This window comes from Megalops cyprinoides, chromosome 9, assembly GCF_013368585.1.
Source record: "Megalops cyprinoides isolate fMegCyp1 chromosome 9, fMegCyp1.pri, whole genome shotgun sequence".
Classification (NCBI taxonomy): domain Eukaryota; kingdom Metazoa; phylum Chordata; class Actinopteri; order Elopiformes; family Megalopidae; genus Megalops; species Megalops cyprinoides.
The window spans coordinates 24254083-24278836 of record NC_050591.1 but is presented as its reverse complement, the minus strand read 5'-3'; the positions used below and the strand labels follow the sequence as shown (position 1 = coordinate 24278836).

General features: G+C 43.0%; 1 protein-coding gene across 2 annotated transcripts in view; it reads right to left on the bottom strand.

The window, feature by feature from the left end:
* rsrc1 (arginine/serine-rich coiled-coil 1) overlaps positions 1 to 21652 on the bottom strand; it is a 123035-nt gene extending 101383 nt beyond the window's left edge. Inside the window, exons 1-4 of one of the 2 annotated variants that reach the window (XM_036537462.1) lie at positions 21576 to 21652; positions 20082 to 20297; positions 16449 to 16571; positions 377 to 580 (exon numbers count right to left, since the gene is read on the bottom strand). In XM_036537462.1, coding sequence (XP_036393355.1) covers positions 377 to 580; positions 16449 to 16571; positions 20082 to 20248 — 494 coding nt within the window. In that variant the 5' untranslated portion in view covers positions 20249 to 20297; positions 21576 to 21652. The remainder of the gene's footprint in view (positions 1 to 376; positions 581 to 16448; positions 16572 to 20081; positions 20298 to 21575) is intronic. The other variant, XM_036537461.1, reaches the window with a different exon arrangement.
* Between the last annotated feature and the right edge of the window lie 3102 nt (positions 21653 to 24754).

Below are 24754 nucleotides of genomic sequence, written 5' to 3'. Positions count from 1 at the left end.
AGTTATGTCCTTGCTGTCACATATTGCACCTGGTCCTGAGGTAACAACAGGATGGAGCAAAAGAGATCAGCTTTCTTCATCTGATACTGCTAAACTTAAGGAGCAAACAAAACAAAAAGAAAATACAATAAAATTAAAATCTGATTTGAAAAGGTATATATATACTCACAGATGGATGAGCTCTGCTAGGCTTCCTCTGTCTCCAGGCCTCTTGAGCATTGGTACAATATGCACTGTGCTAGCTATGAATGCGTTTACCTTGGGAGCTGAGGGAGGGATTGTGTGTGTGTGTGTGTTTGTGTGTGAGAGTGTGTGTGTGTGTGTGTGCGCACGCGTGCACACAGCAGAGGAGATGAGAAAAGGCGCTCATCTTTACCCTGGTTTGTCAGCCCGTGTCTCCTTCTCCTTGGCCTTGTCCTTGTCCCTGTCCCGGTCTTTGTCCCGCTCTCTGTCCCGGCCCTTGTCCTTGTCCCTCGCCTTGCGTCGGCTGCGCTCCCGCGTCTTGCTGTGGCTGCGACTGCGCTTGCGGCTGGACCTGCCGCTGCTGCGGCTGCGTGAGCGCCGATGGCGGGAACGAGACCTGCCGAGAGGGACAGGCAGACGGACAGGCGCACACAGACACACAGACACACACACACGCACGCGCACACGCACGCACACACAGACACACAGACACACACAGACACACACACACGCGCACACACACACGCGCACACACACACGCGCACACACACACACACACACACGCACACACACACACACACACACACACAGACAGACACACAAACGCACACACGCGCGCACACACACATGCGCGCACACACGCACACACACGCACACACACGCACACACGCACAGAGGAGGAAAAAAGTGAGAAAGGGCCTTTATGATGAGGTCATTACTCTGAAGGATTTAAGTTACATGACAATGATTAATCAATGTATCACGTAAAACGTATCATACACCACATCACCAGAGAAAAGACAACAAGTAACCTTCAAATAGGTAAAAATATTCAATGCTGGCTTATCTTTACACAAACCTTCTCATTTATATCATATAAAATATACATACTGATACAGGTTAAAACCACAGAATATATGCTAAAATACCCACTAAACAATTAAACTCAACAGAACTCTTCAAAACAGACTTTGAGAAAAGCTCCATACAAGAGCAGCTCACAGTTAGCGATGGCTCCACTCTGCGTTTAGCCAGCGCAGGCCGTGGCAGCGCCACAGCCAGGCCCGCTGGATGACAGCAGTTCATTTACAGCCTGTTATCAGACGGCCGCCTTGGCGCTGGGCAGCTATCGGGAAATCGGAGCCCCCGATCAGAAACCGATCGGCGACTGGCTGGGATGGGGGCAATTAGAAGCGTCTTAAGATGGCTGCATGTAAGAGCTATTGATCCTGACAGTCAGGGCCTGCCACGCGGCCAGATTTACAGGGCCACTTATTCGGCTGACCTCTGACTATTTTTCCTGCTTATGACATGTAGGCAGAAGCTGTCAGAACAGGGCCACGCGCACACTGTTTACCTCTTTATTCATTCACACCTCTATTGATTCAGATAAGTCATTTTCTATAGGAGAGAGTGAAAACATTGCTGTCAGTTTACACGCTGGTCACACTGAGTTTTGCTGCGCTGTGTGATCTGGAAACATGGCAGAATGCAATTTATTTAACTATAGGACAATTATGCTACGCTTGTCACATAATTAGATTGTGTTTGCTAAAATGAACGCAAAACTGGTTGTCTTTTGTAGGACATTTATAGTTTCCTTCCTGCAGTTCGTATTTGAAAACATGCAAAGCCTTTCCTAATTTGTATTTAGGGCATAATTCACATTATCTGATGCCTAATTTTCAGAAGCCTTTTACTACAGTTTGAAACTGCTTTGAAACTACATATCATTAGATCACAATATATACATAAATATGTAAGTGTCATGCCTTGTAATTATTAGCAAAGTTTTGTTATTTGCACATAGCACATGCCTGTTTTTCTGCTTAGCGATTTGGAGAAGCAGGCTTTTCAGGAAATCATCCCTGCTCTCTGTTCAGTTGATCAGAGTGAAGACATTTTCAAGGGCTGCAAACTACCTTTCATTACAGGTCTACAGCAAGTTGGGGATCCAAGTCCCCCTTGAAAGGGTCCAGAGACACCTTGTCCTGAGACAAGCTGCTGCTCCCGCACACACTGCAATCCACAAGCCCAGACTGCTCCTCTACCAGCCTCCACCAATGAGCCCGAATGAGATGTGCTAGTTCAGACTTTTAAACCCACCGACGTTTTCCCAAGGTGAGCGCGTTATGTTAATTCCATTTACACACATCTTGATTAGCAGCCGATTTGCTGCAGAAATGTTTTGCAAGCGCTGAGCTCTCTGAGGACTGTCAACGAAACCACGGCGATAAACCCCCCAACCCCCCCACCCCCTCAAAGCCCCCATCTCCATGACAAGACCCAAAAGAAGATAACAATCAGCAATGCAATTTAATTTGAAACTGCACAGGCGTGACTCCTAGAAGCTAGTTAGGGGAGCTAGTATTGATCTCAACCAACCGTTCTACCAACCACACCATGCCCATCCCATACAAAACAACACACGTACCAGTGATACTCTTACTGAAGAGTGCTCATATTACTACTATTCTGTAATATACTCACATTATGATTCTAGTTTCTTGTCTGGTGTTAGGTTATGTTACAGAGGCAATGAACACAGAAGGTCAGAGGGAGGAATCTGAAGGAGAAAGGTGGGAGGAAATGGAAAAGAGGGGAGGAGGATGGAGAGAGGGAGAGGAGGAGGACGTCCTGGACGTGGAACCGCTGTCTCAGCGGGGAGCCCTGCTCCTTTGCCACAGCCGTGCCTGGCGCTGCCCTCTGGGGGGCAAGCGAAGCGGCAGATCCGCACTTCAGAGGGGGGAGCCGTGCCAACTGCCAGGAGCCGCGGCCCCTTGCTGATGGGGTAGCGTGTTTGGCAGGGGCGGCGGCTCGGCCAGCGGCCCCAGCGCAGCTCCCTGCTCCCCCCCGTACGTCATAATCGGGTCGGACACGCTCCCGAGAGGAGCTGGGAGAGGGGGGGTGAGGGATGGGCTGGGCAGGGCAGAGGAACCCCAAGGAGGGGGGGAACCCTAGCGCTATACAAAACAGAACGCTGTCCTTCCATGTTCAAGAGCAACCTGAACTAGCAGGGATTCGAATTTAGACTGAAAGGGATTATCACTACACAACACAGACAGCTCTACCCGCCAGCAACCCCCCACACCCTCCTGCAACACTCAAACCCCGAGATCTCAGAAGGATTGTGATACATGTTTACGGAGGTGTTAATGAGCATTAATCAGTATTAGCGGGAATAACAAAAGTAATTTGTATCGTAATCAGACCAGAAGCCCAGCTCTAAGACTCCACAGATCTCGAATACCTTCACCACTTAGGATCTGCAATGCTGGAGCAACATCTTCACATCGCTACAGCTTTGCAGCTACGCTGAGCGCTGTATCATAGGGATAGCAAATATGTAATAACGATATAGCAAAACCCCAGCACCATTGCAAATAACCCCAAGCACATATAAATATGTTGTTAATGAATTAATAAATCTACCCTTCCCCATGGAAATGGTCATTTCCCTTAGAAATGACCATTTCTAAGGGAAATACCACATGAAAATGCATCAGTAAGTACACTGGAATCTTCCATTCTCCATGTGACTTGGGAGGGGGGGGGAAGAGGACTCAAAATAATAAAATGCAAATACTGCACACACAGAGAGAAGCAGCCAGGCACTGTGGTTAGCAGGGCCTTGTCTGAATTAAAGTGACATTATTGTGTTACATCAGGAATCTGAATAGAAGCGATTATGGCTCGAAAAACTGCAAAACCATGCCAGGTTCAAAGCCCCAGCAGAAAAAAATGTATGCATTTTAACGCTGTTTATGTTGGCATGGAGTCAGCCTCCTCCCACACAGACCCAGGTCAGACCATGCACTTTGTTGTGTGAAAAACTGTGCGTGTGCGAAATGATGAATTGGACACCATCCATCTCCTTTTCTCTTTTTTTTTCTTTTTTTGGTGGGGGGGGGGGGGGGGGTGGGGGGGCATGTAGTCGTTAAAAAAATACAAGAGGTGTCTTATTTTAGAGCCTGTACAACCAGTGGCAAGCAGACTTAATAAATATAAACCCTCTTTTTATTATCATTTTTTTAGGCAAGCACACTTCTAGGTCTGCAGCAAATTAAATTTACTGTAGTTAATAGAGTGAGGCAATGCTGTTAAATGTCAATTTTGTCTCCAAGTCCTTCCCCTTCGAGAATTATTAGCTAATTTAAGGCAGGGGTAAATGTGTTAATGCAAAAAGCAAAGATAAACAGTATCCCCCCCTCTACCCCCCACCTCCAAGTATTTTCTATTTTACATTTTTTTTGTTATTATCTCTTGAGGAAATGTTTCCCCTATGGCAGAAACCTATTCTCATTTCTATTAAAAGGGCCTAACCATTTTCTTTCCAGCCAATCCATTAAATCTTGCTACCGCTATTGGCTGTGGCAATTTTCTCAGGGAATTATCAATAAAGTAATTACCACTGTGTCTGAGCAAGCCAGGCGCTTATCTGCACTGACCCCCCGCATGCGTGCGGATATGATCCCTAACCAGAACCCATTTGGGTAATTATATCGCCGGGGTGTGAAGCTGGACGCTGTATCGTTGTTATCTTTCTATATTATATTTCTGCTAAACAGGTTTTTCATTGAAAATTGGACATTAATGGTGGCCACATGATACCACTAGTACTGGTAACAGGCTAAAGTCTCTACTGGAATTCGACCCTGGTCAAATCATTATTCATACTCTGCAGCCACCACCACATTCCCTTCCTGCCCTCCCAGACGCATACACACGTACACACACACACACACACACACACACACAGCAGCAGATGAAGACAGTGGAACAGATCCATCACCTCTTTCAATTTGGTGTCTTGTAGCTTATGAGGCAGAAAATTTAAATAAGTTCAATGCTGACAGGCGAGGGCTTTACCACAAAGAAGTGTGATTTTCATTGGAATACAAGATCTCATTTTCAACTCTGAGGCCAAACTCATTTTCATTTGGAAGGGTCACAGCAGAAAACACACAGTGTGTTTAAATCATGAATTACAATACCTCATACCATACTTTCACAACACTTTCCAGCTACTACAATAGGGACCAGTTTGAATGAATCCATCTGGTCAAAAACAAATGGCAAAACATCACTCTAAAGAACCGAAACATGTAGAAGTGTAGCATGTTGAAAGGGTACTGGACTCATGGTTCTGAAAACCAAGGTAGGACGCTGGAGGAAAGCATCTAATTCCAGTAAAATAAAAATTTAACAGACAAGACGCAGAAGTTATACAACTTGCAATAGCAGTGCAAGATGACTAAGTATGACTGATGAGCAAATAAAACAAAGAAAGCACGCACTGTAAGAATCAGGGCACCAATGAGACAGGGAGCAGTGGAATGGGGGGCCAAGCACTTACAAACTCAACACGGACAAACTGGTGTAAAGTAAGCCTGTGACGCTCCTCCGTCGGTAACAACGCTTTCATTAGGCCCATGAGTAACATGTACAGAATGTTGTTTTTTTCTCCAAACTCCATTGAAGAGTCTTCTTTCCTCCTGCCGAGTTCCTCCAAAGAGTCTGCCTCGCGCAGCAGCGGCGGCGGCTTTACAATCGAGTTAAAAGCAATTTTCATAAAACTGTTTCGAGAGCACCTTGAATGAGTAATGCGCATTTCCCGCTGCCAAAAGCGCAGCCCCATCCGTACAAGACAGCTGTTCCTTCCCAGCGTTGCCCGTCGAATGTAATGCAAATATGTTAACCATCCAGAATTTATTACTTTTGAGTGCTCTTCAAACATAACGCGAGACACAAGTTTAATTTATGATATTCCTCTAATTACGACGGCTGTTGAAATCATTTCCCAAGCCGTTTCCTCCTTCCAAGCACAGACACATTATCTGCTCTTTCAGTTCATACACACACGCTCACGCAAGCACACACACACGCGCGCGCAAACACACACACATAAAATAAAAAAGAGAAAAGCGCAACCAATTACACACTGCTGTAGAGTCGCTGATTGCTGGAACAAATATATAACGGAACACAGCTACCACGAAGGACTCGTATCAAGTTTCGTTTATTCTCTTTCCTCTTGTTTCTTCCTCCTCCTCCATATTAAAAAGGCCACACAATAATTAAAATTCCTGAATTTCCATCTTTATCGAAGCCCATATATGAATTAATACAGTAACAAATGTCCAGCATGATCCTGCACTTTAAAAGAGGAGCAGCATACATTTCGCCCACCCGCACTGCCAAAGGTTAAGTCATTTAGTCAAGTTCAAAGACTTTCAAAGGGCCTTCAGATCCACATAAACCCATATGTTAACAAACTTCAGAGACGAGCGGGAAGGAAAATCACCATTTCTCCCCCAATCTGCCGCCGACTGACCCACAGCACCCAGGCTGGCGCAGATGCCCGCTATCAGTCGACAGGGACACCGCAATCCTACACTCCCCCCGCCCCCCACCCCCTTTTCTCCAGACTCCAGTGGTCGCGGTCACAAGGAAAGGACCTGCAAACTAAAAGCCCCATTAGCCCTTTTGTCTGTAAATGGAGGGGTCGGGGGGGGGGTCCCCCTATAGAGGTCAGCCACAGGTTACCAAGTGAATAAGTGCTAACTTGCTAATTTCTTCACAGGTGATCATGTGGCAATCAAGTGTGCGTGTGTGTGTGTGTGTGCTTTTTTTCCCCTCCTTTCCTAAATGGAGAAGGAACAATTAGCCTTGCTGAATTGCGCCCACCCCACTTCCATGCACTCACACACCCCACAACCGTCCCCATCTGCGCGAGGGAGAGGACTGGGGACCAAGCAAACAAGCACGTTTCAGAATAACTTCGGCGAAACGTGTTTCTAATTAGCAGGTGTGCTCTTAGGGCAACATCATGTTTTTCTTCCCTTTTTATAAATGTGTATTTATGAAGTGGTGGAAGATCTAAGGACTTTTTCCTTAACAGCATTTTATTGTTTAAATGTGGACCGTTATGGTGTGTGCGCTTAAGTGATTTAGGAACCTCACAACTCTAGTATAAGAAAAATCATAAACGCTGAGAGAAAACATGTGGGCAAACTGTAGGAGTCAAGAGAGCACACGACACAAAACAGACACACATACCGATGCTGAAAGGAAACTACACTTAATTAAATATATACATACATCTGGAACATTGTACTAATAAAAATGAGAAACTATTAACTTTCATTGATCCAAGGAAATGAAGTCAGTGCCTTTATTGATAATCAGAGAGCATTAGCAAGAGAAACGTAATTTTTTTTAAGAATTTCATTTCTTCTATTCAGTCCTGGGGTGCTGGATTAGGTGTCTGTTAGAAAACGGGAAAAATAAAAAAAAAAAAAAACATCTTTGCTGATATATTTCCCGACATCTGCCACATCTGCCGTCATGATGAAAGCGTTTGCTAGTTAAAAAAAAAAAAGAAGATGCGCAGATATCAAATTTTACTGCTGATCAATCTATTTTACTCATACGATCACTCTAAATGGTCAATTTTCATCAGCCTATATGTCTTCAGCCCTCCTGGAGAGTGGTGACAGCCTAATAACTTGGAGGCTGGCTTCAAAGAGGGTCCTATTTCTCTTAATCAAGTCTACAAAGTCCATAAAAGGAAATTCACCACACAGTGAGCACGGAGCAGAGCCTGAAGACATCGTTGATTTTCAATTAGCACTGCTAATATCGAAAACACATTTGAATCTGGCTTCATTACCATCAATATTATTAGTAGTACTAGCATTATTGTCATTAATAAACCATATTATCTGCAATTAATCTATGAATGTGGGATGCAGATGTTAGATCTCTCCCCAGTTTTTTTCATCTTTTTTTTCAGTCCCCAGCCACCACAAAGGATATTTTATGTAATAGGGAATTAATTTAATCAAGCTCCAGAGGTATGAACAATCATGCACTGTATTACTCTGAATCATTGATGTCATAACGTTCATAAAATCCTGGCAGTTATCGAAAGTGAAATGCTGTTTATGAAAATGACTGTACATTACACAGTTACTCCAAGAACAACTGCATGGGCCGCAGGACTCCTGCAATGACGAAGGCTCCAACATTACAAAGAGACTCTGCAGGAGATATTAGGGGACCGCGAAGGAAGAGAAACGTCTGTCATGCAGTTGGAAGAGCGGTCATTGTAAAGAATTTTCTGATCGCGAAAGGGAAAAGCTCTTTTCCATTGCCTGTGCAGAGCTATCAAAGAGGATGTGTCCATGTGGCAGACCATGCATTCCTCTGGTCAACCCCCCCCCCCCCCCCCCCCCCGTGAACTCAGCTCTGGCAGAAGCTGGCTGGCTTCACGGTACGAAACCTTGCGGAGAACCGATGAAAACTGAGAAAGTGAAGTGTTTCATAACTTTCAAAGGGCGTTGCGACTTCGCCGAGTGCACGATCCAGGTTCTGTATTTATTGGTGGGGTGTTTTTTTTAACAATTAAACATTACACAAATAATTAGAACCACATTCCCAGTGTCAGTATGAGGAAAGGACAAACCTGACTGTCCATTTCATTAGACCACAATTTGCTTCAGCGCTGTTCAGTTGTGTTCTGTTAAACCCCAGGAATGACATCTGTACTCTGGCAGTGCCTCACACATGGCTCCATTTAGGGCCCAACCAGACGGCTGGTCTTAAGGCAAGGTCTCCGAGACATCCACTTAACAGCGTGTCGGCTCAAATCTACCTGAGTGCAGCTCCGAGACTCTGGGATATGGAGCACCTAAGAGCCTGCGGAGCCTGAAACGCACACAACAGACACTTAATGTCACATTTATACTACTGTGAAATGGGGGGAGTTGAGAAAGGAAACATAATTCATTAAAGCACATGTTTAAAATGCTTTTTTGGAAAACACGGCACTGAATTTGTGTGCGCGCGCGCGCACAGCCGAATTTGCGCACTTACACACACACACACAGCCTATTTGTTAATATAGACCAGACAAAACACACACAAGTACAGTACGTGAAATTTCATTCACAGACAAGAACAGACACGCTCATACAACCTCAAACAGCTTGACACACTGGTCAACAAAACACGCAAACATCCTTACACTCAAACGCAGACACACAGACAACAGCATGCAGACATACAGTAATACTCAAATACACTCCAAATGCAGACAAATGCACATACACACAGAGCAACATCTTGTTTCCTCTAACTCAGGGCGATTCCTCTGAGATGGTCCTAAAAGCTCTAAAAGCAGGGCCTCGTCCTTGAGCTTCAGCGGTGCTTCACTCTCTACATCCATCAGGTCCTCTGTCTGTCCAATCTCCTGATCTGAGATCAGCAGACAGAAGAACACACACTCATAATTCTGACACAACCCCGCCATACAGTATAAGCTTCGGGGGCTACCCCCTGGACCAGGGCCCATCAGTACTGGTCCAGAAGCATGAACATGTGCAAAGCCACAGCCATGTGTTAGCGGCACAGGGGCCTGTGGTGCACCGCAATCAAAGATGGCCATCGCGTTAGCAGATGTCACTCATTTGCACTTAATTGCGAAAGAAGATCTGCGGCGTAGACATACAAATTACATATAAATATATATTTTTAAAAGCTTCATAAAATGTGCAAACTTAGTTCCTCCGCTACTTCAGGCGGTGACCTCTGTGCCGGCGGAGTGCGTTTCAAGCCGCAGCCCACCGGAACGGATCAATGGTGCCGGGGCAAGCCCAGACTGAGCCTCCAGCCTCCTCTTCTCCCTCGCATGGCCCGGAGCATCGTTAAATCAACGCTAGAGCGGCTACAAACAGCTCAATGACAACACAGAGTCCTGCCAATTAGAAATAATTAGGCAGTCATTTTGGTGGCAAGTCTTTTTAAGTGCATATATAACGATGCAATGATGCTTATTAGCCGGCTCGTGTGAGCCCTGCTCAAACGGCCACAAAATAATTATGCCACTGATCACAAAGCTACTGCACATCTCTGTACTTCACCTTAATGCATTTAAAAAATCCACTTCATTACCTCCAGTAATTAATCCTCCATTAATTGCAGGAAAAACCCAGTTTACCGCGCTTCGTTTCTAATTATCATCTTATAAATAGTTATGGTTCTAATTAATGTGTTCATTAGGCTGGATATTTTTCTCAAAGCCTCGCTCAGAGCAAAGGTTCAGCTTCTCTCTCAGAAGCCTCACCAGCCAGAAGGTGAGGCCATTTTGGTTGCATGTGCTTTTATTTTACTACATTCAACCCCCTAATTGGCATTTAAAACCCAATTTGGAAGAACTTCAAGAAGCTTAAATAGGAAAAAGTAGGAAGGAGAGATTAATTTTGTATTCATTTTCTAATACCGAGGCAAAAAGGCTCACTTTCCCCCCGACCAGACGGAACTTTTAATGTGACAAAATAAATGTGTTTTATTGTAATATAAGGAGCGAGTGATATTTTTTTTCCCCCACACACCTCTTTACAGCTTAATGACTTTGACCGACGTGAACCGATATGTGAATGGCATGTCCTGTTCTTGCACTCCTGGAACACCGAACACTTCGCAAAGGTAAAAGGGACACCTTCATTGAAATTCTGAAGTTAGTGTTATTTTCCCCGCGTTTCGCAGCCCGAAAGACGGAGCCATGGCCCGAAAAACCCGACACATTTTTCAATCACGCTGGAGGTCAGGGTATAATAATCACCCTTATTATTTACAGTGTTGCTGAGTCTGATGTATAATGATGTATGATTGGAGTTATCACTGCGCCTCATGAATACAAATGCTGCCTTTGACCAGTCAGACACCATTTCTAATGCTGAATTCTGTAAGGTCTCACTCTTTATTCTACAGCTGTACAAAGCCAGAGTAAAACACAAGGCACCTCCTCATGAATCTCCTCAGCCAACAGGCATCTACAGCAGTACAGTACAACACTTATCTCATCATTATTTACCTGCTTGGGACATCCTTACAGAGAGTGACCTGCTTTGGTACATATTAGCACCGGAGCAGCTGCAGCACAGTACCCTGCACATAGGTATAACAGCAGAGGTCTGCAGGAATGGAACTCAGAAAACATAACAAGGCCAAACAACAATGCGCCACAAAGAGAACTTTTAATCCAAAAACCTGTGAACGAGCGTAAAGATACAGATACTAAATTGACTATTAAGACAAAAGGCGAATACCTTAAAATATATGAATGCAAAGGGTGAAGGCAAACAAATGTATTATTAAAACAACTACATATACCAAGCATAAAGAACGGTCAGCCTAGACTATAGTGGTTTTTAGCCTGTACAATTCTATGTGTGCCAAATAGTGGCATTTCAGCAAAACAAAACAGTCAATGCAGAACAATCTCTTTGATTATGTGAAAGATCCCTAATGCAAGATTTGAACAAACATGATTTTAACATGAAATCTGTGCAATCATTTCACAAAGAGAAGAATAACACGTCTCGGTGCAAGTGCTTTTCTAACTGGGCCCAATTTTACGGGTGTGCAGAGCAGCTAGGTTCACACCCAGGGGAGTGAGGTGGTGTTGTATCTGCCATTAGGGGGGGGCTTCTTTTGGCAGGAAAGGGGAACTCTGCTCGCGGCAAGCAAAGGATCAAAGGCTTGGGCCATGTCACTCACTTACTCTCTTCTTTGGTAAATAAAGGTTTCTGACAACAAAGCCAAGGAGCGTTTGACTGGCCTTTAGAAGAGATAAACAAAAAGACAGTGGACGTGAAAAATTCTCAGACTGTCGTCCTGGAAGCGTGTTGATTTTTATGAAATAAAAACACGCACCAAAACAAAACTAGGGCATCTTTCAGTTTAAATCAGCACTTAGCATGTCTTGTAATGTGAGGAGTTACAGATACCCCAGCCACAGGAACATAGGGGTGGGGTGTGTAGGGGTATTCGAACCACCTCTCTCTCTCAGCTTTTCAGTGGTGGATGAGACGAGGGGACCCAGTGGTATTAAGACAGAAAACAACAGCTCCAGCCCAGGCCTGTTTTCAGCTGCCCTGTCTCCCAGCTGAGCAGACACACGCTAAGCACATTCTTACTAACTTTTGATAATACTCCCAAGATCGAGGGAAACAGATAAATAAAAAAACAACTTGTGAAAAAGGGGAAAAGATGGTTTCTTTTTTCAAGCAATTTTTTTTCCTAAGGAGATTTCAGTGAGGATCGCGTTCCATGTCCCCAACACATCAACTCAAGGACTTCAATTCCCATGGTGCACTGCACTCAAACCCATCCAGCACATTTCACTCGCACCACTCTGGTCCAACACCTTAATTCTGATGACTAATGCATGCAGTGTGGAGACCACTGCGAGAAAGAAAAAAAAAAAAAGAAAAATTAATTTCCCACTTTCAAAGCCTTGTCCATCGTGACAACTCTTTTTAATGGAATGGTCTGATTTTCATTTCTTTTCCTCCTCCCCGTCACCAGTTCTCCTTCACCATGGCTTTTTTATTCAGAAGGCCTGCGCTTCGTTACCTTTCATGAGCTGAGCCGCAGGAAAAACGATCGCGCAGATGCACTGCACCCACACCTCATTTCGCCGCGCAGGAATTGCTATGTGGGAATAAATACCACTGCATCACTCACACGTCAGTGATGCTACAGCGCGAATGACTGTTTCCCATTCAACCTAGGCCCTGCTGCCTAGCAGACTTCCCACAATGCTCTGGGTCCTGGACCTTCACGACAAGAACCCTTGATTCAAGATGCTGTATTCCTAAATTCCCCACTCTGTCCTTGGGTCATGATAATTAGGCTTCCCCTTCATGGCAGTCAAACGATTTAATGACTCAAGGGTATGAAAGGATAAACCCAACACAAGCACAAAGCCCAGGACTGTGAATATTGCTGAAATATTAATGAGAAACGCGTGTGTGTTGTGCGGTTGCACAGACTTACGTCTGGCGTTTCGGGTCAAGCGGTAGATTAGTAACGCTGTGACAAGTTACATCCAACCCCTGCACCCCTCACTGATCCCCACCTTGAAAGCACAAAGCAAAAAGCTTACAGAAAGGGGGACATTTATGGCTGGTGCTTCCCCAACTCCCTTTTCAAACTCTCAAACATTTATGCAAATATTGTCATTGTAAAATTCAACTCAAGTTTCTAAATATGTACACTCTTGCTAGTTTGACTTAGGCATGTCAGATATTCTGAACTGGACAGTCAGAGAGTGCTGTACCTCAGGAACAGCATCTCTCAGAGCACAGTAAGGCAGCAGGATCTGACCGATTTCATCAAAGGGAACAAACATTAATAAGTAATAGATAATCTCTGCCTTTTGTCTGCTTTACATTTCAGGCAAAGATTGGTGAGCTGTTACAGTATTTTAGGTTATTTATTTCTGGTAGAAAACAAAGCCCTAGTAAACACCCAAGTTTCAGAACCTTTTTTTTTTTTTTACTTTTTTAAAACATATATGCATTATATACATATACATGTGTACACAGACACACAGACACACAAACATACATACATACATACATACACACACACACGCACGCATAGATTTTTTTACACATAGGGGATTCAAAAGGTAATATTCAAACCCAAACTGTCCTAATCTTCTCCCCCGCAATATTTCCATGCTGCCGTTATTATTCTCATTTCGCTGAATAATATCCCACTCCCGAGTCGTTTTTTCCCCCCTCTCTCATATTCTATATCTCGCAGCGCGCTTGCATCCCCGCTCCCTGGCTCATATCCTGTCACCGTATCAATCACCCCGCGCTGTCCACTCAATCCCGCTTTGATTTATCAGCCCACGTCGTCCCGGACTCCATAACTCGACCCAAACCCTTTTAACAAGACAGTGACAAATAGCGCCCCAGACCACAGCAACCTGTTCCACTTAGAAAACTAAGAAATGCTGCCCCCCCCCCCCTCCCCCAAATACCACCGCCACGCCACCACTCCTGCCACACATCGCCCTCTGCATAAGCATTGCGGTCTTACCCCACCCCCACTCCCTCCTAGCTCATGAATATTAATCCAGATGTCTGGCTCATTAGGCCCACATGCGATCAATTTATGGATTTTATAGGTGCTGAAATATTTGCGCTCGATGCTGGCCAAATGGTCAGTTCTTTAGTCGTTTTACAACCTCCCTCCCCTCCGACCACAGGTGCGAACTGTTGATATCCGCTCCCTTTTCCGCTTGTGTGTGCCTCACACTCACCCCCCGACAGGGACAGTATCAGAGAGAGAGAGAGAGAAGGGGGGAAAAAAAAAACTGGGCAAGCGGCCCCCTAGCTTAATGAATGCCTTTTGTTCGACTGGCACATCATTTACAGCAGATATTTGTTGAGTTTCTCATTATAAACTGATTCCTCACTTAACATTCGAGTTGCGCTTGCTCTCCCCCCCTGCTCTCCTTTTCATTGCGTTGTTTAAGCCGATTATGGAAGGCATCCCTCTTAATCGCACTGCTTCATTTGTAAACAGAGATAACATCAACTGTAATTTTAAACCTCCACTTTAATGTGAGACAGCCACTGCCATTTGGTTGTTTTAATCATCAATGCCTTGACTAAACAAAAAGGCCACAAAAAAATCGAGGTTGGTAATGTTCAAAACAAAATTAATAGGGAAAAAAGGATACTAACACCTAATTATATTACCCCGATGCAGCCCATGAAGCTTCTATTAGCTCTTTTTATCTACGGGAGTCTAATGAAGATATGAAAACACTCTTTGTGATTAAAATTATGCATCCAGTTCCTGCAGCCATACACAAGTAAACAGGGCCTTGCATAAATTACGAAAGCATTTTCTATAGTTCCAAAGGATTTAACGGCATAGTTTACTGGTTAATTTGCACGGATTTGCAATGTTAATGACATTAGTTTCATTTTACAACCACGCATGGAGTCTCCTCTTTATGCTCAAGAAGGGCAGGCGATACTTGATGTGTATGAAAAAAAAATTATCATGATAATAATAATTCAATAAATGCCGAATGGATAATTATGTTTTAATTGCATTAATTAATTAAAGAAGTGCCCTCTTTTCTTCTGTTCCCTGAAGGGGGCAAAGGCAAACAAACGAACCTTCGACCCAAGGGTCTTGCGTCTGTACTTCATTAAGAGAAACAAAATAATAAGTAACAATGATAACGGCGGTACCAGCGTTGATCACGAGTGTGCAAAGGACAAGCAGCTGCGGAGACAAAGTGGGCACAGAAACAGAAGGTCCTTAATGACAACCTGCCATACACTAATTGCCTCGGCTCCGCATTCAAACCTGTTCATAAATAAACACAACCAATAAACCCTGTGCTGGTGGCGGGAACAAAGCCAGCTCACAATCATTTTAAAAACCAGGCTAATGGCTATTAAAATGGCAGGTCTGCCAGCCCTGCCCCCAACACATATAAATATATTAGCCCTTACAGGAAGATTGATCACTATTTAGAAAACTGAGCTAATGCTGAGAAAACATTAGACAGATTGTGTATTGCTATTATTAAAGGGCTGGGTGTAAGTGTTAATATAGCGATAATGAGTGACGTTTGCAATGTCATTGGTAATTAAACGCAAATGACTGGGCCCTGTCAGCCTTTTAAAACATGAAAGGGGACACTGGCAGGGGTACTGGTGTGGAGTGGAGTAAAGTGGGTCAGGCCCAGCATTGGCTGGCACCGGTGCCAATCAATTACCTATGTTCCAGTAGAGCAAAGTGGCTATTTTCCTGAGGTTTGCAGGCTGTGGAAAGAGGCAATGTTGCTAAATTAGAAGCTGACAGACTCCATTTTATTTTCACTCACACCCCCTGATCAGGGCTTCTCTGGACACTTCCTCCTAAAACATGCCCTACACTTGCCATAGCCCAGAACCCCATTTGCACACTGTGGTATGTGGGTATACGTAGGTATACATGTCTATTGTGCTTTACTTTGTGTACTGTGCATTCCTTTGGAAAACTGTTCCACCCATTAATCATATATACCTGGTATAATGGCCTTTAGGGAGAGTGTTTCATGTCTGTTGAAGTCAGTGCTTTTGAAGGTTGTTAGTTATTGTGAAACGGTAGTGTCCCTCTTTGTCCATATTGACTATCAAGGCCCATGTGTACCAATACACCCCCCCCACACCCCCCCTAATTACTGCTGTTACCCCACACTGTACACTTTCCTGCCCAACATCCCCTCGAACTCTTAATTTGCTTGCACCAACTATTGTGGGCCGCCATGAACCCCGCAGCCCCTTCTCACTCCCCTGTTTCTTGTCTCCACCCCCCCACCCCCCCAAAATGCCTGTGCCATGAAGGGTCACCCATATTTTCCTGCGAACTTGGGCAGTGACTCCCCTCTCCCCGCGTACCTCCTGTTTCGGCTGCGGGATCGGGACCTGCGGGACCGGTGGGACTTGCCCCGCTCTGGGCTCCTGCTCCTCTTCTTCCGGGAGGACTCATAGGAGGAGCTGCTGCTGGAGCGCCGTCTGCGTCTGAAATATTTACAAGCCACACAGATTAATGGGTGCAGCGCTAATTGAGTCAAGTGATTCAGGGTCGCCACAAAACGGCAGCAGCAATACCTCGGCTGAGCATGACTCACTGGACTATGTTTAGCCACTCGTTAGCGCTCGTGGCGCGGACGTCGCGCCAGTCGACGGGGTCCACTCCTTTAGTTTACAGATACTCAGCCCTCCCTGACTACTCCTGCCCCGAGCTGCCAGTTTTGCTAGTCTCTGAGTTCATGCATTCTGTCAGTGTTTCTCAATCCTTTCAGAACTTGTTTAAAAAAGAAAGAAAAAAATATATCCATTCCATAAATAAATAAAAATGTTTTTTTTAACATACCATAATTTGGTTTGTTATTTATTTCTGCATCAAATATTTGCTAATTAAATTCCATACCTAGTATTCAGAATGACAGTGGCTTTCAAGCCTGCTGTTTGGTATGTGCTACTTTGTTTGAGAGTAAAGCGATCGAGACAAACTGTCTTAACAGAAAAGCGTCAGTGTAGCAAGGCTCCTCGGTTGGTGCTTTATACAGTGGAATGTTCTTTTAATCTCATATGCCAGTTTGTAACTTTATTCTGTTTGTAAACAGTGTTCAAACACACTTCTGATTGATATCATGTAGCAGGGATCATTTGTGGGAAAGAATTTAAATGTGAGGGCTCGTCTGACTCGGAGACAGTTTGAGTAATATTCATTATTAAAACTCTTTTTCAAACGCTCACATCTGCTTAGCACTAAAAAACACAGGCTTTCTCCACTGGGAGCCTGGCAAGACAGAGGGGGAAAACATTACAAATAATACAGACGTGAAACTATCAAAACAAATTTGTACCACTTACTGTACCGAGCAGCCGCCGCATCAGTATTCTCTGAGTGGGTCTCCGACGCAGGCGTATAAAATAGCTTCCGCGGCCCTGACTTAAGCACTTCACACAGCTCGGCGGAGAGGAGCGGCTGAAGGCTCGCGCTATTTGAACTTGCCGTCAGAGCGTGGAGATAACGTAATAAATACGCCGGCCTCGCACAAAGTCCCGGCACATGAAAGCGGGCCTGTGGAACACAGAGCCCTGTGAAAGTGCCACTGTGCGCTTAGTTCTCAACACAGGTGAGAAGACCATCAAAACCATTTTTACATGGCAGGAGCAAGGGGTTTGTTAATGGGAGACGTGCTCAACCTTTTCGTGCTACGGAGCGGCAAATGCTGCCCTTGACTGAAAACAATATCTAAGAGAGAAATTCCACCACACTGTAACCTGTAAGAACGTGGCCTCTGTCTATAAACTTCAAATAACAGATTGCTAATGATGAGCTCTAATTAGCTCCGATTAACACAACATTAAAGTGGTATTTGGCTTTTCACTTCTAAAATCACTACAGATTATTTTAATTTCTGATCATTTCTGATAATACCTTTACAGACAGATACAATAAACTAAACTGGCCAGTCAATTCACCACTGAGCTTTTAAAAATCAAAATCAACATCAACCTCAATGAAAGCACTCCATTCCCCGCTACACAGTTCATATGTTTAAATAAATCCCTACACTGGGAAAAAAAAGTTATGCAACAAAAAGACGTATTTCTGAATTCCTCTTTACACATCTATTTTGTATTGTAGGCACTGCTCTGGCTAAAAAGCTTTGTTGCAGATTGAACTGCCCCCAAAGAGATGCACAAACAGGCCTTCCCTATGACATCAGTGTTAATAAAGAGCCGCAACCAGAGGTTCCCCCATTCTCGAGAATAGCAATGATTTCCCATCACGCGTAATGGCTCCTGACTAGACTGCATAAATAATTAAGCCTGGCCATCCTAATGTAAACAACTGCAAAGAGTGATGGCGAGTCAGACATGAGGCGAGAGCCTTTCAGTGCTCCAGCATCAGTGCCACGCCCCTCAGGGGCCACCCCCAACAGACAGCACAGTCTCTGCTGAGTGACTACGCCAACCCACGCCAAAGCTTCCTTCACCACCACACCCTGAGCCAGAGGCCACCTTGAGTGCCGTTTCTGCTGGCAACCATCAAACACAGTCAACTGGGAACACTGCTCTCAAGGACCTTAAGGTTGAACAGTTCTCAAAAAGGTCCAACAGATTACATTATTGTTTTACATCAATTATTCACTTACCAGACGCACTTAGCCTGGGCAACTAGCATAGCTTAAAATATTACATTTCTCCAACTGGCAGCGTAATACATCGCATTTACTGATGGAATCCAGGTGAAGTGATTGTCCCACCTGAACACATGATTACAACAGTGATGTTTTTGCAAAGACCTACAAGGGTATTTTACACTACACACTTTAGAGATTCCTTTGTCTGCATTTCAATGACTGCATTGGTCTTCGGGAGGCAGCACAAAGTTTATCCTGGAACAATGCTCCAGCAACCTAGCATCCATTTGTCTGCCGTTACTTCAACATTTGACTTAGACTGGGACTTCAGACTTCATGCTGTATAACATTTGCAGTAAACCTCTGTCAAACGATTCTCATTAGTCACCTGTATGTAGAGATGGACATTTCATCCAAAAAAGACGCTCTAGTTCTCATGCGGAGTAGACCCCCAATATAAACATTGTAAAAACTCTGCATTGGCTTTACAATTAACGAAAAGGACATGGAAAATGCAAAAGAAAACTTTTAAACTTTGGATGAAAAAGGAATTTACAGAATTTCACTGTATTCCAGAGTGAAAGACTGGGAAGATGAACAAGTTTAAATGCAGACTGAGTGATGCAGAAACAATCAGGGAGTGAAGAGTTGCATGTGTATACTAGTGTCAAAAACCTAGATTTAAGTTCCAGCAGAACCTGCTCACTCATTCACATACTCAGGAATTGATGTTACTCCTGTGATATATGGTAACAAGATTGCCACTACAAATCTTATGATATCTTATGTAGCTACAATATCTGTGTAGAAATAAAAATACCAAAATATGAAAACCTCTGTTACCACACATCAAAAATGATGCAAAATATGAATTTGAAAGGCTTCAGAGCTACCTTGCAACTTCTCAACAATCTAACTACAAAATACTTACATGGTCACTTTTCCGTCACTCCCTCGTAAACACTATTGAGCTTTAAGTTATCAACCTATAAATAAACAGCCCTTCCCTGTATCCTTTCTGACACAGAAAACAAACCATCATGACAACTGATACCAATTCATCTGAATATAACAATCCATGTAGCATGTTTCATATTAGTAAGTCACAGATGTATGTCTGTGTTCAAACAAATGGGATGGAGCGCTGCCAGAAATGTATATAAACAAAAAAACACATAAGACAGGGCTCTCGAAAGAAGCCTCTATCATACATGATGGCTCAATAAAGTATTTGTTTTCTTCAAAGAGTCTTGCACCATCTCTGACATACTCTTTCACATCACTAACTAGAGCAATATTTGTGGTGCAGCATGGTTATCAAAACCTAAAAGACCTAAACCCAAGTGTGCTGTGTAGCAACAGCTGCCTGTACCTCCGGTCTCTGTCTCTGGACCATGAGCGCGACCGGCGGCCGGACCTCTTGCTGCGGCTGGTCACGCGGCTCCCTGACGAGCTGGAGGAAGAGGAGCGCCGCCTGTGTTTCTTCTTCCTCCGGCTGCTGCGGCTGTCGTCCTCGCTGTCTGAGGAGTGGTGCCCCATTCTCACTCACTGGAAACCGGAAGGGGAGAGGGGAAACCAGTAAAGGGTACTGAGAGGAATAACACACAAGGTGTGAGAGAAGAGAAGAGTCATTAACGAAATAGTGTCCCTGTTCTACAGCATGATAAAAAGTTGTCATATCCAATTCAAACTGCTGAGCAGTACTTTTCTATTGATGCAACAGGCACTGGAAGAAAATCCACTTAAGTGCCTAGACTTAGTCTGACAGCAGTGCAAGTTGGTCTTAACTTTCAGCATCAAACATATGCAAATGTTCTGTTGTTTGGTAACTGGCACAACACGTTCTGCATCAAAAAACAGTGAGCAACGTTTCTGTGTTTCACTGAGTGCGGAACGCGTAACATTGTGTAAGAACTACAAAAATATAACGCTTAAGAAATTCTGTTGCGGATTGAAGTTTGCCCTCTTTCTCACAAAGTTCCCAATGGTTCTTTTAAAATTAGCTTGTCCTGATATGTCACTTAGTGGAATAACTGTACCTAGCCAGCTAAGAGTTACTGACACTTTTGACTTCTTTGTTTACATTCCGTAGTTAGTCAGTAGTCAATAAGGTCAGCAGCTAATTGACTAACAAAATATACGAATTAATACGTAGTCTAGTCATCCAGCTTGTTCGGCAGACCAGCAACATACGCCACTATCTAGCTTGGTTTGCATGCTACCTAGTTCTAGTTGGGATGTTTGTTTAGATTTTGGTAACTAACTAGTTCACTTTAGATACCAAGTCTGGATAAATGGCTTGTGCTCGACAGTTAGACTAGATTATCAAGTTAACTCAGTCATGCAACCTTGCTGAACTTCCCTCAGTTGTTCTCGACCATCATCTGACCGCACAATACGTTTGCTCAAATCTGACAAATCAATGTTTAGTTAGCCAACGCCAGGTAGCAAGTTAATAAGCCGAATATTAGCCAAGTAGCTAGCATGTCACCACATCCTACTTCTGCTAGCTAACCAGCCAGCCGACCAGTTAGCAGACAACGATACATTCGAAAATTACTGACTGTAGTGTTTGCTCCATAAAATTGTTACAACTGGCTAAAAGTGTCTCAGTTCACTTGCAAGGTACTGGCACAATCACATAAATGAGTAATGCACATCTTTCATTTAAATGCCGGGTCGCAGCAACATGCAGTAACCTCAATGTAGCTAACTAAACATTTGCTGGCTAGCGTGATAACAGGCTAAAACTAGGCCTTTCGCCTGTGTTTTTCAGGCATGGGATTAAATGGGCACTCTCTCATTACTGTCACATAAGTAATTACTTTTACATTTATCACAAAAGTGCGCAAACCATAGCTCTTACCAAGTTTTCTTCTTGGTATACTCACTCCCTTTCCCCAAAAAGCGCACTCTCGCACAGTAGCGCTGCTCACTGGAAACAAAGACCTCACTGGCAGCTACAGAGCGCATCGATCAGGGAAATTCGAAGCCATAAAATCGAAATTCGAGCAATCGTTCCTGACATCTTCGTACTTCAATGTCTTAACTGGTCAGTTGACCGGCCAGGCAATATGAAGTTGTATTATAGCGATTTTCAGTTTATTCCTTTGGAACCGTATGCGTGTAAACTAACAACGCATGAATGGATGATCTGATGATGGTGCTTAAGAGGTTACTTTCGGAAAACTGAGACAAATTGATTGTCACATCACATTTGAAATCGCGAGTTAAGTTAGTTAAAAAGAATGGAAACTCAGCCAAAGCAAAATTCCAAGATAAGCAAGAACACGATCGTTGTGTTTCTGACTTGAATTCCATAACATTTTTGATAATTATTTTTAATATTTAATGTAGAAATTATGAGAAATCTAGGTAGCTACTTATATTTTTCCAGCCTCAAACTGACCGCTTATGATGTCAAATATATAACCGAGGAGCTGTTACCTTCCTTTCCTGTTATGGCCATAAAAATAAAGACATATGGAAGAAGGATTCTCCCATATTCAGATAGCGATTCCATATGTTGTTTGCACAAATTTACCACATAGTATTTCCTCCAGTAATACACACATTTACTCATAATTTCGTTCAATGCATTAGTGTATGGTCCGAATATTCAACTGAAAAGCGAGATGTCTTTGAAATGCCATCGTGTGTGTGTGTGTGTGTGTGTGCCTGCGTGTGCGCAGACATCTATATCCCATGCACAATAGTTGCACATTAATTAGGCTGTCTTACTAAAAGGGAAAGGGTGTGCATTTCTCAAGAAACTTTACATGTCGAACAGAATCCAAACGAAAAAACAAACTTAACTCCAGTCAGAATGCTCATTAAGGATTATCTTTCTGCGTTTCGACAGTATTGTTGCGCATGTTAAAAATGAGAAACTAAGAACAGAAACTCGGCTTGGATTGGGTATAACAACAAATTATTTCTCATCTTTCGTTTTTTCCTACCTTTGTTCAGAGTAGCCTAATGAATCCAGAACGGGAAAATTGAACTTTATAAAACGAATTAGGAAAAATACAAGCATGATATTATGCTTAATTTACAAAGTAGGCCTACACACATAATGCATATTTTACACACGCAAAGCAGGTATCCTGGTGCATTCTCTACAAGCATTTACGTATTAAGTATTTTCAAAAACAAACACACTCACGCACATATGCACATACACACACTAAAAAGTTATCAGTGCAAGTGAAACGTAAGTAAAGTTTTTTAAACCCCAATTTTAATTTTAAAAATACTCGCATGTGTATTTTTCCCACGCGCTGGATTATTAGCCTAATTCTGTATCACTTAATCTCTGAAATCATTCAGTCAATTCGAAATAAGTGGTTGTAGTAAACTGAGACCAGAGTTACAAAATGAAACAAATGGGGACCTCCCTCAGATGTTATATCAGATGTTAGATATCTTGTACCGGTATTTTTACATTGCCTTTCTCACGTAACTTTCACGGTTCCAGTTGTATACTAATTTCTTTTTCCAGTCAATGAAGTAAAATTAATGAACACTTTACTGCCCTGATTTTACTTAGTGCGACTCAGATGAACCTCAGTTTTAAATACGAGGAAATGAGATGCTATCAAAGACACCGCAATTGAAAATAATTAATGCTCACAATTCAAAAGAACAGCCATCATAAATAATTAATCAGGCGAAATGTTAAAAACTGTGTGAGGAAATAGTATTTAATATAGATTATCAATAAACGCGCTTAATTTTGCATCACAATTACAAATGATTCCATATTGTCTTGCATCAGTGTATCCCATTTCGTGTCATACTACATCTTACCGGTTCCTGCAAAATAGCTACGTCCCCACGGCATTTAGTTACCTTCACCACAAGTGAACCATTATTTATTTATTTTGCAAATATGTAATTATTCGAGCGCGCAGTTCGTTTAAACAACAGTAATTAACAGCCCCAACGGCGACATATAAAATTTAATCAAATGCTTAACTTATGTTTATGTCCTTTAAAGGTTTTATATTCCACTGAGACTAAATAAAATTACTTTTGTCGACTTCTAGCAAATATGACTATGCAGCAAACGAAACACATTAAAGTTTGTTGGGATAAAAACAACTCTGCTGTCTTCCGTATAATAATAATAATAATAATAATAATAATAATCTTCATCGACATCATCATTATCACTACTATTGAGTTTTGTATTAGGTTTTTGTTTTGAATATTTACTGAAATAAACGAAAAGAATGAGATTAACGACAGTAATATAACCGTTATCGTTAATATTACAACATAAAATGAAATGCAATATGCTATATATATAGTAAATGTATATGTATATATAGGTTTTATGAAGGTTAGGATTCAAATTATTGACATCACGTACAAACTCGCAAATCATCGATCAATTTCGAAAACCCAAAATACACTGCAGGAAACAATTAAGCACAGTGTAGATAAAGATCTTCTGCCGTTTCCTTTTTAATTTTATTAAGGATTATTCTAAATTATAAAGAAGAGAGTTCAGTGTTTTAGAACGCTATTTTATTGTCATTAACAGGAAGCGTAGGCTATATTTATTCAGCGTGTCCCCTCTATCGGAAGAGTTCTTGCTGGTCCGCTCTTTACCTTTCCCCGTATCACTGTCGCTGTCTCTTTTTTCCCAGATCAGAGAGATTTTGAGGAAGCTCCTTTTCCATGTGTTCCCTTCTGCACGAGCTTGTCATTTTCAGTTTTAGCCACACCCCTGCAGAGATCCAGCCCATCTCCCTAGTGTTTAAAAAACTAACTCAGGACAATAGCAACGAATCCACGCTTAATTAAATTAATTAGTCCTTCTTGTCAATCTTGGATTAATGGCCAATAGCAACCTCGTAAGAATGATCTGAAATCTGAAGGGTTGATAATGTTTTTTTCACCCTGTCAGTGTATGGAGAGCGAGAGGGGGCTCATCCCGGCTTCCTGAGGGGAGGTAATTTGCACGGATCAAGGGGCAGGCATTGCAAAGTATAAATAGTGTGACTTCAATAGCAGATCACCAGCAGGTCTGAACTCCGC